This window comes from Myotis lucifugus, unplaced genomic scaffold (genome assembly GCF_000147115.1).
Source record: "Myotis lucifugus unplaced genomic scaffold, Myoluc2.0 scaffold_121, whole genome shotgun sequence".
Lineage (NCBI taxonomy): Eukaryota > Metazoa > Chordata > Mammalia > Chiroptera > Vespertilionidae > Myotis > Myotis lucifugus.
In genome coordinates this window covers 3,165,236-3,177,099 of record NW_005871169.1, presented here as the reverse complement: position 1 = coordinate 3,177,099, position 11,864 = coordinate 3,165,236, and the positions used below count along the sequence as shown (strand labels likewise).

The 11,864-nt window shown below is 41.1% G+C and overlaps 1 protein-coding gene across 2 annotated transcripts in view; it reads left to right on the top strand.

Moving 5' to 3' along the window:
* Positions 1-11,864, top strand: part of PTER (phosphotriesterase related) — a 71,928-nt gene that overhangs the window by 43,863 nt on the left and 16,201 nt on the right. For both annotated transcript variants that reach the window (XM_006093736.3, XM_023758087.1), the window contains one exon: positions 766-1,031. In XM_006093736.3, the coding sequence (XP_006093798.1) occupies positions 766-1,031 (266 nt within the window). The remainder of the gene's footprint in view (positions 1-765; positions 1,032-11,864) is intronic.

The following is an 11,864-nucleotide window of genomic DNA, read 5'->3' as shown; positions in this document are numbered from 1 at the left end:
AGCGGTCCCACATTAGGGTCTGATTGGTCGGTTCTATGCCAGTCAGCGTCACAAGCTCTGCCTCCTAGGCAGCCATTGGCTCCTGGCACTTCACCCAGATTTGGTTCTGAGTGGTCGGTTTCTATGCCAGTCAGAGTCTCTGGGCCTATCTCTGGGCCTTATCAAAGAGGCGGGGCTGATCAGCAGCCCCCGAGGAGGCCCAGGAGAAACAGAAGCGGGGCTACTGGAGAAGCCGGGAGAAAAAGGGAGAGGCAATGGCTGATCAACAGCTGCGATGGACGCTGTGGATTAGACCCTGCCTCTCTCTCTGCAGGCCTCTCTCTGGGCCTGATCCACAGCCCCCTTGGCAGTCAGTGCTGGGTTGCTGAGCCAGCACTGACTTCCAGTGTTTGGTCGAGCCTGCGGTCATTACAGACCCGTGCTCTTTATATATATAGATGCTTCTCTGGTTAAATTATAGATTTTTTTCTCATCTGAATATACTTTCATTAAGTCATATTTTCCCCCCAATAGCTCCTAAAGCTATATGTTTCTTGCTAAATAATCACAATAAGATATTAATGAATCTTTGATTTAGAATTACTTGCTGAATTTGAGATATGGCCAGCAAAATGCCTCTCTCCTTAACCAATATTAATGGAATGAATGATGAATACATTTTTGTAGAATGAATAACTAATGAATAAGTTCATTAACATACTGTGGCAATACTCTGTTGAGAAGTTTCACAGTCTATGAGGTATTTTCTTTCCCACCCTTCCTTAGCTTACTGATGTCCTCATTAATGAAATTCTCCACGGAGCGGATGGCACCAGCATCAAGTGTGGTGTTATTGGAGAAATTGGTTGCTCCTGGCCTCTGACTGAGAGCGAGAGGAAGGTACTTCACGCAACTGCTCATGCCCAGGCTCAGCTTGGCTGTCCTGTTATCATTCATCCTGGAAAGAATCCAAGTGCACCCTTTCAGATTATCCGAATATTACAAGAAGTAGGTATGGACATCTCCAAAACAGTTATGTCGCATCTTGATAGGTAAGCAAATTATGTACAAACTAGAGGACCAATGCACGAAATTTGCACAAGGGGCTCGGCCCTCACAGCCCTGGCTGCCTCGACCGGCCCTCGCAGCCCCTGCTAGCCCTCGACGCCCCTCCCAGCCCTGGCCTGCCCTCACAACCCCAGCTTCGTCTGGAAGGTCGTCCGGACAGTATAATTAGCATATTAGCTCTTTATTATATAGGATTAGTTCAAACCTCCAGATGATTATGGATGATTAGATGTGTAGGGGACAGCAAAGTAGCTGACTATATAAGCAGATGTTAGCTGGAGTTAATCTTGTGAATAAGCCTAACAATGTTGCAAAGGCTACACATTAGCCTTTAGATTGAATTGATTAAGGAATTAACACTGTATAAATGTATTAATACATTACAGTTACTTCTAAATTGGGTACATCTTGGGTATGAGGATGTGTTTTTCATTATTTCTGGAAAACCTCAGCCCTTGTCTTTTCAAATATTGCTTCATTCATATTTTCTTTATATTTGCATCATAAACTCCAAGTTGATATATGTAGGATCTAATTACCTGTCCTCCATGTCTCTTAACATCTTCTCCATATTTCCATTTATTTTCATCTTTGAACTGTAATTTCTTCAATTCTATCTTCCTATTTCTACTTCTGTCTCCATTGAAAGCGATCTGTTGCTTAGACTATCAATTTGCTTTACTAGTATAATACTAAGAACTATAGTTTTTCTTTATTTCTTTTCAAATCTGCATGGTTAATTTTGACACACGTTTTCCCCTTCAACATGTTTTCAACTCAAGTGTTAAAAAATATTGTGCATACAATGTTTACCTTATAATTAGTAAATCTAATTTCTATTTTCTTTTTTACTCTAACTTTTTAGTTTGTTAATTCTTCTGGCTCTTGTTCATATGAGGTTATTTCCTTGTATTTAAAAAATGTTTTGTGGTCTTTAGATTCCTTGAAAATTATTATGAGTCTTGGGTTGAGTACTGCCCCCTATTTTTTGTTTTGCTTTGTTTGTTTCTTATAGGTAGTTAGGGGGCACTTCTAACCTAGTATACTTTATTTATTTTTTAATTCTTTAATGTTTAAGGTATTACATAGAGTATTAAATATGCCTCCTTTTTCCTCCATTGACCTCTCCCCAGCCACCCCTACCCCCCAGCATATGCCCTCACCTCCCTAGTGTCTGTGTCCATTGGTTATGCTTATATGCAGGCATACAAGTCCTTTGGTTGATCTCTTACCTCCCCCTCCCCACCTTCCCTCTGAAGTTTGATGGTCTGCTCAATGCTTCTCTGTTTTTGTTCATCAGTTTATGTTGTTCATTATATTCCACAAATGAGTGAGACCATGTGATAATTATCTTTCTTTGATTGACTTATTTCACTTAGCATAGTGCTCTCCAAGTCCATCCATGCTGTTGCAAATGGTTAGAGTTCTTTCTTTTTTACAGCAGTGTACTATTCCATTGTGTAGATGTACCACAGTTTTTTAATCCACTCATCTGCTGATGGGCATTTAGGCAGTTTCCAAATCTTAGCTATTGTAAATTGTGCTGCTATGAACATATGGGTGCATATGTCCTTTCTGATTGGTGTTTCTGGTTTCTTGGGAGATATTCCTAGAAGTGAGATTACTGGGTCAAACTTTAAACTAAATTTTTTAAAAATTGTATAACTTGTGGTAAAATATATATAACATAAAGTTTAGCATCTTAAACATTTTAAAATATGTTTTTATTGATTTTAGAGAGAGATATAGGGAAAAGGAGAGATAGAAACCTCGATGAGAGAGAAACATCAACATGGATCCACTGCCTCTGGCACGCCCTCGGCTGGGAATAGAGCCCTCACCCCGGGCATGTGCCCTGACCAGAAATGGAACCCATGACCTCTCCATGCATGGGGCAACGCTCAACCACTGAACCACACCAGCCAGGCACCATCTTAAACATTTTGAAGCATGAAGTTCAGTTGTGTTAAGTACATTCACATTATTATGCAACCAATCTCCAGAATTCTTTTTATCTTGCGAACTGAAACTCTACACTCATTAAACAACAACTCCCCATTCCCTCTACCCTAGACCCATGGCAACCACCTGTCTCTCTTTATGAATTTGACTGCTCTAGGTACCTTATACAGTAGAATAATACGGTATTTGTCTTTTTGTGACTTTTGGAACTAAACTTTTGATTTGAAGGGTTTAGAACCACACAGGTGCTATGGATTCTGGCCCCTAAATTCAGTGAGTGCAGGCTTGTGGTTATGGATTCTCAGAGGAGACTTTTTTTCAACCGGCCTCCCTTTCACCAGAAGACAAGGTTAAAATGACATACGCTCCAAAGACTCCCTCTGTGGGCCAGTTTTTAACTAGTCCATCCACATGGGTGTTGCTTTTGGATGAGAGGAATGCTGCCTGTATGTGCTGGCTGGGGCTCTCCTGCCCGCTCTGGCCCTGGCTCTGTATCATGGGCCCATTAGGATCCCCCAGGATGGTGATAGTTTTGGGTTTCCCCTTACTGCTCATTTTTCCTGCTCCCTTGTTTCTGCACCCCAAGCACGTCCTTTATTTTCCCACCATCTGAACCAAGCAGTTAAAAATATGTTTTTCCTCCCTTTCATTGTATGCAGTATTTTACTTGTACTATCCTGGAAGGTTTTCTGTGAATGTTTAGTCTGCCAGACTGCCTGAAACTGCTTCTCAGTGATTATTATGGAAGAAGCTTGCTAGCGCTGTTTATAGTTAGACTTATAGGTAAGTTAGAAAATTATGCTTGACACTAATAGAAAATAAGTTTCCATTGGAAATTATGAAACAATCTTAACCCCTGGCATAGTAGAACTTCCTTGCTCATAGAATCAAACCATATACCTACAGCTACTCTGTGTCACTGAGCCCCAATCCACACTGGTTTTTACAGCCCGTAGTTCTTACTGCCCGTTGGCTCATAAAATCAATATAAAAACATTATATCTATATACTCCTTGTTCATTAAATCAAAGAACATATATACATATACATATATGTATATGCACATTTATATGTATTTTCTTTTAAACAATAAAGTTACACTATCTGATTCTCACTGGCTGCCATTTCAGTGCCTCCCTCTAGAATGGCTCAGGATGGGATGGAGAAATTGATCTGAGATCAGACAAACTCTGAGCATCCTAGAAAATCCTGAGGCCATTTCTAGAACAGCCACCCCTTCTGTGTCTATATTAGGGAATTTTCAGGTTCCAGTGCCTGGCATATATATATATATATATAGAAGGATGAACATTTCAGAGGAGAGGCAACCAGGGGAAATGGCTTTAGAAAAAGTAGCGCATTTGGAAAAACAAATTGAATAAAGTAACAGAAAAAAATAATCAGGGAGGCAGATGCAGGCACCTTTAGCTCTTTGAAGTGACTGTTCCCAGCAAGACCGTGGCCAGCCTGAGGTCTGACTAGGTCAGCCTTTCACAGACTCTCTGAGGTCTGCTGGGCGGCACACACAATCTGATCTTCACTGAAAGGGCAAGGGCGTGTATAATGGGGACAAATCACAAAAGGGCATGTATTGCATGCAACAAAATGCACAGACAGCACACAAAAAGGAAAGCATCCTGAAAACAAGGCCTCCAGGGGGAAAAAGAAACAAAAATACAACACACCCAGAAAATCATTCTGTTTCTCCCACCATGTTTCTCAGGCATAAAGGAGAAGGTTCTGAACCCACAGGCTGCTGTGATTGTGACGTAACAAGTCCAGGCGCTGGCTAGCCCCACGGCCCCTTTAGAACACTGGGCTTTCCAGTGGGACGCTCAGCTTTGACTGCCTATAAGACCGTTCATTTATCCCCTTCAGGTAGGATTTTTGTCATTTAAAAATATGCAATAAAATATTCCAGGATGTCCACATCGCATTGAAGCAATTAAATGTTTTTGAAAATATATGGGTCTTCACTAGCATTCATGCATAAGGCATTTCACCTTAAAATACATGCACACACACACACACACACACACACACCACACACACCGGCAGCAGCAACAACAGACTGCTGTATGCCTTTGGGACCTTGAGAGGGAAGAGTTAATGAATGGCCATCACCTTAGGACACCTCTGAACCACATTGTTGTCATGTGACCGTTTGTGACCTGCTTAAGGTCATTTACCTGGAGATAACAGCCTGACAAGATAAATCTGCTTCTGTGTCTGGGCCCTCCCCTGGCCATCTGTTCTCTTTAAGAAATATGGGCCTCTGGAAGTGCCCGTGGATGGCTGTGAATGTAACCCCAGGGAAACTCAGAGGGGGCTGCCCTTGACAGGCACAGCCACCCAAAGTCAACATTTATTGGAAAATAACACCAGCATTTCTATTCCTGTTTGGGCTTTTCATCCACAAAGACTTTATGCCTTTTAGTCATTTATTATAGTTCTACTACCTGTTAAAACTTCAGCCACATTTCCAGGTGGCACGGAATCACAGAACTGCTTTCTGTCCCCGGTCTAACAGGCTATATGTGACCAAGGAAGACACCCCACAGAGAGTCTTTTTGTGATTCATCTCCAAGGAAGTTCTATCCTTAATGTGCTAGAGAGTAGCTGTAGGTATTTTTATCTCAGCATAGTTCTTTCATTACCCAGGAAGTTGGGTGAAGCAACATGACTAGAAGGTATTTGGGTACTAACTATTTATCAATTACATTTTTTCTTTCTTTTTTTTCTTTATTGATTAAAGTATTACATACGAATTCGTGCACCTTGAAAGGAAATGTGGTAGCACAGGGGCAGGTCTCAGCCTACCCTCCGCACCACTGCCCAGCCCCTACCGCCATGGCCCCGGTCCCCATGGTCCCCTGTCTGCCAGCAGCCCCGCTCATGCCACTGCCGGCGCTCCCAGAGTGACTGAGGCCGGCACCAGCAGCAGATGCAAGCACCGGGTGGGACTGCAGCACACGGAGCAAAGATTTTCAGTAACCATCAGAGGCTCACCCTGATGACAGTGACTGGCACCCCGCCTTGGTCTGGCACCCCCGCTCACCTGCTCCACCATCCCGCTGCGGCCAATGCCTGCCATGTTCCACACACACCTCCTGGTGGTCAGCACATGTTATAGTGAACGGTTGTTCAGTTGTTCAGTTGTTTCAGTTGTTTCGGTTGTTCTGCCGCCATTTGGTCTATTTGCATATTAGCCTTTTATTATATAGGATGTGTCCTTATCCCCCCATTGCTCCATCACCCTCCCCCCTCGACTCATACCCTCACCCCCCCTGGTGTCTGTGTCCATTGGTTAGGTTTATATGCATGCATACAAGTCCTTTGGTTGATCTCTCACCTTTACCCCCACCCTCCCTACCTTCCCTCTGGGGTTTGACAGTCTGACCAATGCTTCTCTGTCTCTGTATCTGTTTTTGTTCATCAGTTTATGTTGTTCATTATATTCCACAAATGAGTGAGATCATGTGATATTTATCTTTCTCCGACTGGCTTATTTCACTTAGCATAATGCTCTCCAGGTCCATCCATGCTGTTGCAAATGGTTAGAGTTCTTTCTTTTTTACAGCAGTGTAGTATTCCACTCATCTACTGATGGACACTTAGGCTGTTTCCAAATCTTAGCTATTGTAAATTGTGCTGCTATGAACATAGGGGTGAATATATCATTTTGAGCTCTGGGGAAGGCACCTGATAGGTGGTATGCCTCACTCTTTTTTCTACTTGGTTCCCTATTTAACAAACCAAAGGGCCTTGATGGAAATCCAGGGCCTAGAGTTTGAGGAGGGACACAATGATAATTAAGTTCAGGAAAATACCACATCTTCTGTCTTTGAAAATTGCTCCCTGTGGAAGGTTGAAGAATTTGACCCAAAGGTTTCTGACAGAGGCAAAGGGAAGACACAGACCATGGGCTAACAACACATTTTATTCTCTTTAACCCTAGTTATCTATGCAAATCTACCCAGCACTTTAAAGAATAAAATTTTGAAACATTTTTTCATGCTCTTAATTAGATGGAGTAGAATATTCCTTCCTTTCTTTCTTCCTTCCTTCCTTCGTTCCCTCCTTCACTCCTTCCTCCCCTCCTTCCCTCCTTTTCTTCTTCCTTCTTTCCTTCCTTCTTCTCACAAATATTCATTGAATTCCTAATTATCATAAACTAGACACTGGGAGGTAGCAGGGAGCAAGACCCATTCTCTGCCTTCAAAATTTTTTATTTAATTATGATGATGGTGACTCTTAACCTCAAGGTATCTTTGAAAAGCCATAAAAAATGACTATCTGGTATCCTTGGAACTGTACACTTTTAATTTCTATGAATACTAGTGAAGTAATATTAAATTATTCTAAAACAAATATTTGACAAACTTAAATTGAGCACAACATCTTTATTATCTAAATAGTATGGTAGCACTTACTTAAAAACACACACAATAAGAATGTTATGCACCTGAAATGGTGTAAAGATTTAGAATCCTGTGTGTACAGTGCTGTATTTCTTAACAGTTTATTATTAGGATTATGTATATGCACGCATTATGTGCACAATGTATAGTATTCAGTGAAGGAAGTGAGTGTGCATTATATAGTATGTACATTGTACATATTAAGTACAGTAAAGACAACTTATCTACTCATATTGACTCAGATCTAACCACAGAATGAGAACTTAACTCAGGCAATAATGCAGAGAGGGACCTGAAAAGCAAGTGAATTTTTTTCAAAGAAAATATTTGCTAATACCACTTCTCTTTTCCCATTTACCAACGTTCACTGACATTTCATCTGCTATTACTATGGCAGATGATAGGAAAATATAAAAAATAGATGTCTTACATGGCATGGCTACTTGTATATGTACTTGGGTATGATGTGACTAAATTTCACATAAAAACCTACACTGGCTTGTAGAGTACTCACTGACATAGAAACACACACCTTGAATACATTTCAGGTTAAAATCACGAGATGACATCGGCAGCAGCTATGCTTTCGTTAATACAATGTCTGATCTATGTCTGCATGGGACAATGAGAAATAGGGGTGCTGGGGTCACGATGCATATATCTAGCTCTGACACCAGAACTTATTTGCTGTGTAACATTGAGGTCACTTAATCCTCCCAATCTTTTGCTCATGTGTCAGAAGGGGTTAAGAAAAATTATTTTTAACCTTTTAAGTATGCAAATTGCCCCCATTATTGTTTCTCTTGGACTTCCTTTCAAGACAGGACCTATTTAAAAAGAAAAGCCAGAGAAATGTGTGAGGAACGTATATGTAGCAACACTTTACAATGTATATAAAAGTGCCGAATAAAATGCAATTAGGTTATGCTTGTAATTGGTATTTGTTCAATATCCCAAATTGCACTCTTTAACAGAGACATGTGGACAAGCAGCCCCTGTCAGGGCCAGCGCATGCACTGGTCATGCATTCTCTCCGGTACGTTACACCCACCAAACCCTTCCCTAGTAATTTTTTTTCTTCTAAAGCAGTTTTTTACAACTCTGACACCATTCCCATGAAATGTGACATTTTAACAAATAGGATTGCCATGTCTATGAGATTTATCTTCATTCTCCTCAATAGCATCATTCCTTGAACTGTGTATCGCCTTATATGAAAAACGCAGCCTCTTTTGTGCTGTGTGGCAGCTGGAAAGTTCATATGGTTAAAAGCTCTTCCTAGGGTGTATAACCCACAAAATGTATTTTAAAATTAAGTTTTAATTACATTTCACAATTCAGAGCCAACTTGTAATTTTAGTCTAATCCAGACACGGGTTTCTCTCCCATCTGTCCCTTTTGCTTAAGCCTGCACTTAAGTCATCATATTGAAAGTGTGACATCATTCCTTCCTATGATGTCATTAAATATCGCTGTTTGGTATGGGCCCAAGCAGTCAGAGAAATGAATAGTGTGGTGGAAACACGCTTGTTCAAATAGGGGTAAAGGGAAATAAATACATGGCAATCTGAATTATTTTCCATTGTTTTTCATTCCCAATTATTCTCTAATATTGAAAAGACTGTTCCATGAAAGTAATGCCTTGACACAAAAAGAATCCTATGAAAAAGAAGAATGAATCTTTAAAGTTCCTACATAAATGGGGATAAAGTAGAGTATAATGTGAATGCACATTTTAAATGAGGGTATGAAGTTTGTGTGAAGCCAAAGTTTCTGTTAATTTTTCATTGAAGTAACACATTTTACTGTCTAACCATAAATGATATTTAGGCCACCATTAAAAATGTATATCATTCTATTTAGTAGTTTCTATTTTGACATTAAAATAAATTATTTAAAATTTATCAATTAAGAAATTTTGCATATTTTATAATCAAGATGGAACTGCCATTAGCAGTATAAGAATATACATAAGTAGGGTTTTAGAATTATATTAACATTTAATTTATTAGATTATAGGAATTTATATATTAACTAGAGGCCCAGTGCATGACATTCATGCATGGTGTGGGGAGTTCTCTCAGCCCGGTCTGTACCCTCTCACAATCCAGGACCCCTCGGGGGATGTCCTGCCGGTTTAGGCCCGATCTGTAGCAGATCGGGCCTAAACCGGCAGTTGGACATCCCTCTCACAATCTGGGACCACTGGCTCCGAACTACTCACCTGCATGCCTGTGTGATTGCCCCTAACCACTCTCCTGCCTGTCTGATGGCTCCTAATTACTTTCTAGCCTGATTTTTGCCAACTCCTCGCCATCACCCCTAACTGCCTCTGCTTTCCTGACTGATCACCCTTAACCACTCTTCCTACCTGCCTGATGCCTCTAATTGCTCACCTGCCTTCCTGATCGCCTCTAACGGCTCGCCTGCCTGCCTGATCGCCCCTAATCCTTCCGCCTGCCTCCTTGATTGCCCCTGACTGTTCGCCTGCCTGCCTGGTTGCCTCTAACTGCCTTTGCCTTGGCCCCTGCCACGGTGGCTTCATCCGTATGGACATCCAGGATGACGTCCGGAAGGTCATTCAGCTGTCCGGTCTAATTAGCATATTATGCTTTTATTATTATAGATTTATTTTAGACATGATATAAATATTTTAAAATTAATTTTAGTTTATTACATGAATAGTTCTAGGTGCTTTTGAGTAGTTGTTGAAAAACTCATGAAATAACAAAGAATCCCACATAACACTATCTGTACAAACATCCATTGTTTTTTTGGTTGTTTTTGTTTTTTGGTTTTTTTAAACCTCTCATGCTTCCTAGCTCTACATGGAGATTAGTCAGCCCACCAACCAGAGTGAACTCTTTTTTTAAAAAATATATATTTTATTGATTTTACAGAGAAAGGGAGAGGGAGAGAGATATAGAAACATCAATGATGAGAGAGAATCATTGATCGGCTGCCTCCTGCACGTCCCCCACTAGGGATCAAGCCCACAACCCGGGCATGTGCCCTTGGCCGGAATCGAACCTGGGACCCTTCAGTCCACAGGCCAACACTCTATCCATCGAGCCAAACCAGCTAGGGCAACATCCATTGGTTTTAAATTGAGGAATTAAGTGGGAAGAGGTGGTAAATAGTTTTTATAATAATAAACGATTCAACATTGTTTTTAAGAAATCAGTTATATATAAGCATCCATTTATTATTACATTTGTATGCCAGTTTAAAAATTATTTAGTCAAGTTCATAAATTTTAGCATTGAATGTATTCTGTGCTTCTCCCTGTGTCAGGCCCTGAGCTAGTCTGGTCTCAAATAGAGTTGCCCTCCTGCTCGCCTTCTAGGCCCAGGAATTCACAGATTGGCATGGCTGATGAATTACAAGGTCACAGGGCAGTATAGTGAAGCACACTAGAGAGGGGTAGGAATACCTGGGTTCTTGATCACTTAAAAGATTGTAGCTTTAGTTCATTCATTTATGCGATAATGTTAATATGCAGCATAATTACTTCACCAGTTCATTATGAGTTTCAGAACATGCTCCTCTCATATTCTTGGTGGCATTTAAGGACGTCAATATCTAATCAACTCCCCAAGACAGACCCTGATTCTCCTCCAGCGCTGTCACAATGGCGACAGTGCCTCATCGCTTACTCTTTCTCTTCCTTGTCCTAGTCTGATTAATGGCATTATTCACTCAGATGTCAGCTTAGATTCCTCCCTCCCTCCCCTGGATCCACATGTGATCAGACCTGTCTACCTCCTATCCATCCTCTGTTGTTAATTCATGTCCTTGTTTGTCACCTAAACTATTGTAATAGTCTCCAAACAGGAATCACTTCCTTAGCCTTGCTCCCTGATCTAGCCTCCACACTGCCACCATTTTGATGTGTCCAAATGCAAATCTGATGCTTTCCGTGGCCCTGACTTACAACTCTTCAATGGTTCCCCTTCACCTGCAGCACAATAGCCAAAGTCTTGGTCATCTGACCTCCACCCATCCCTCCACCTCATTTCCCATCATCTCTAGAATTTGGGGCAAAGCTACACTGACCATGACCTTGAGTGTGCTCTACTGATTGTCCTTCCATGCTTCTCACACAAGCTAATCCCTGAGCTGGGTATACCCCATTCTCCCTATCAACTTGGCAGAATCCTTCTTCAAAATGCAACCCAAGAGAGGTTTTCTTCTCTACAAAGCTTTTCCTGACAAACCAAGCAGTGTTCACTATCTCCTTTGTGCCAGCCCAGTTCCTAGTAGTACTTTTGCTCTTACACTCAGTATGGTCTGTAAAGTTATTATTTGTGTCCATGTCTCTTTTCCCTAATAGACACTGAACTTCTTGAAGGATGGGACTGTGTGTTATTTGTCTTTGTTTTCCTATCTCATATCTTACAGTAAATAGATGATCAACAATTTCTTACTAGAAGG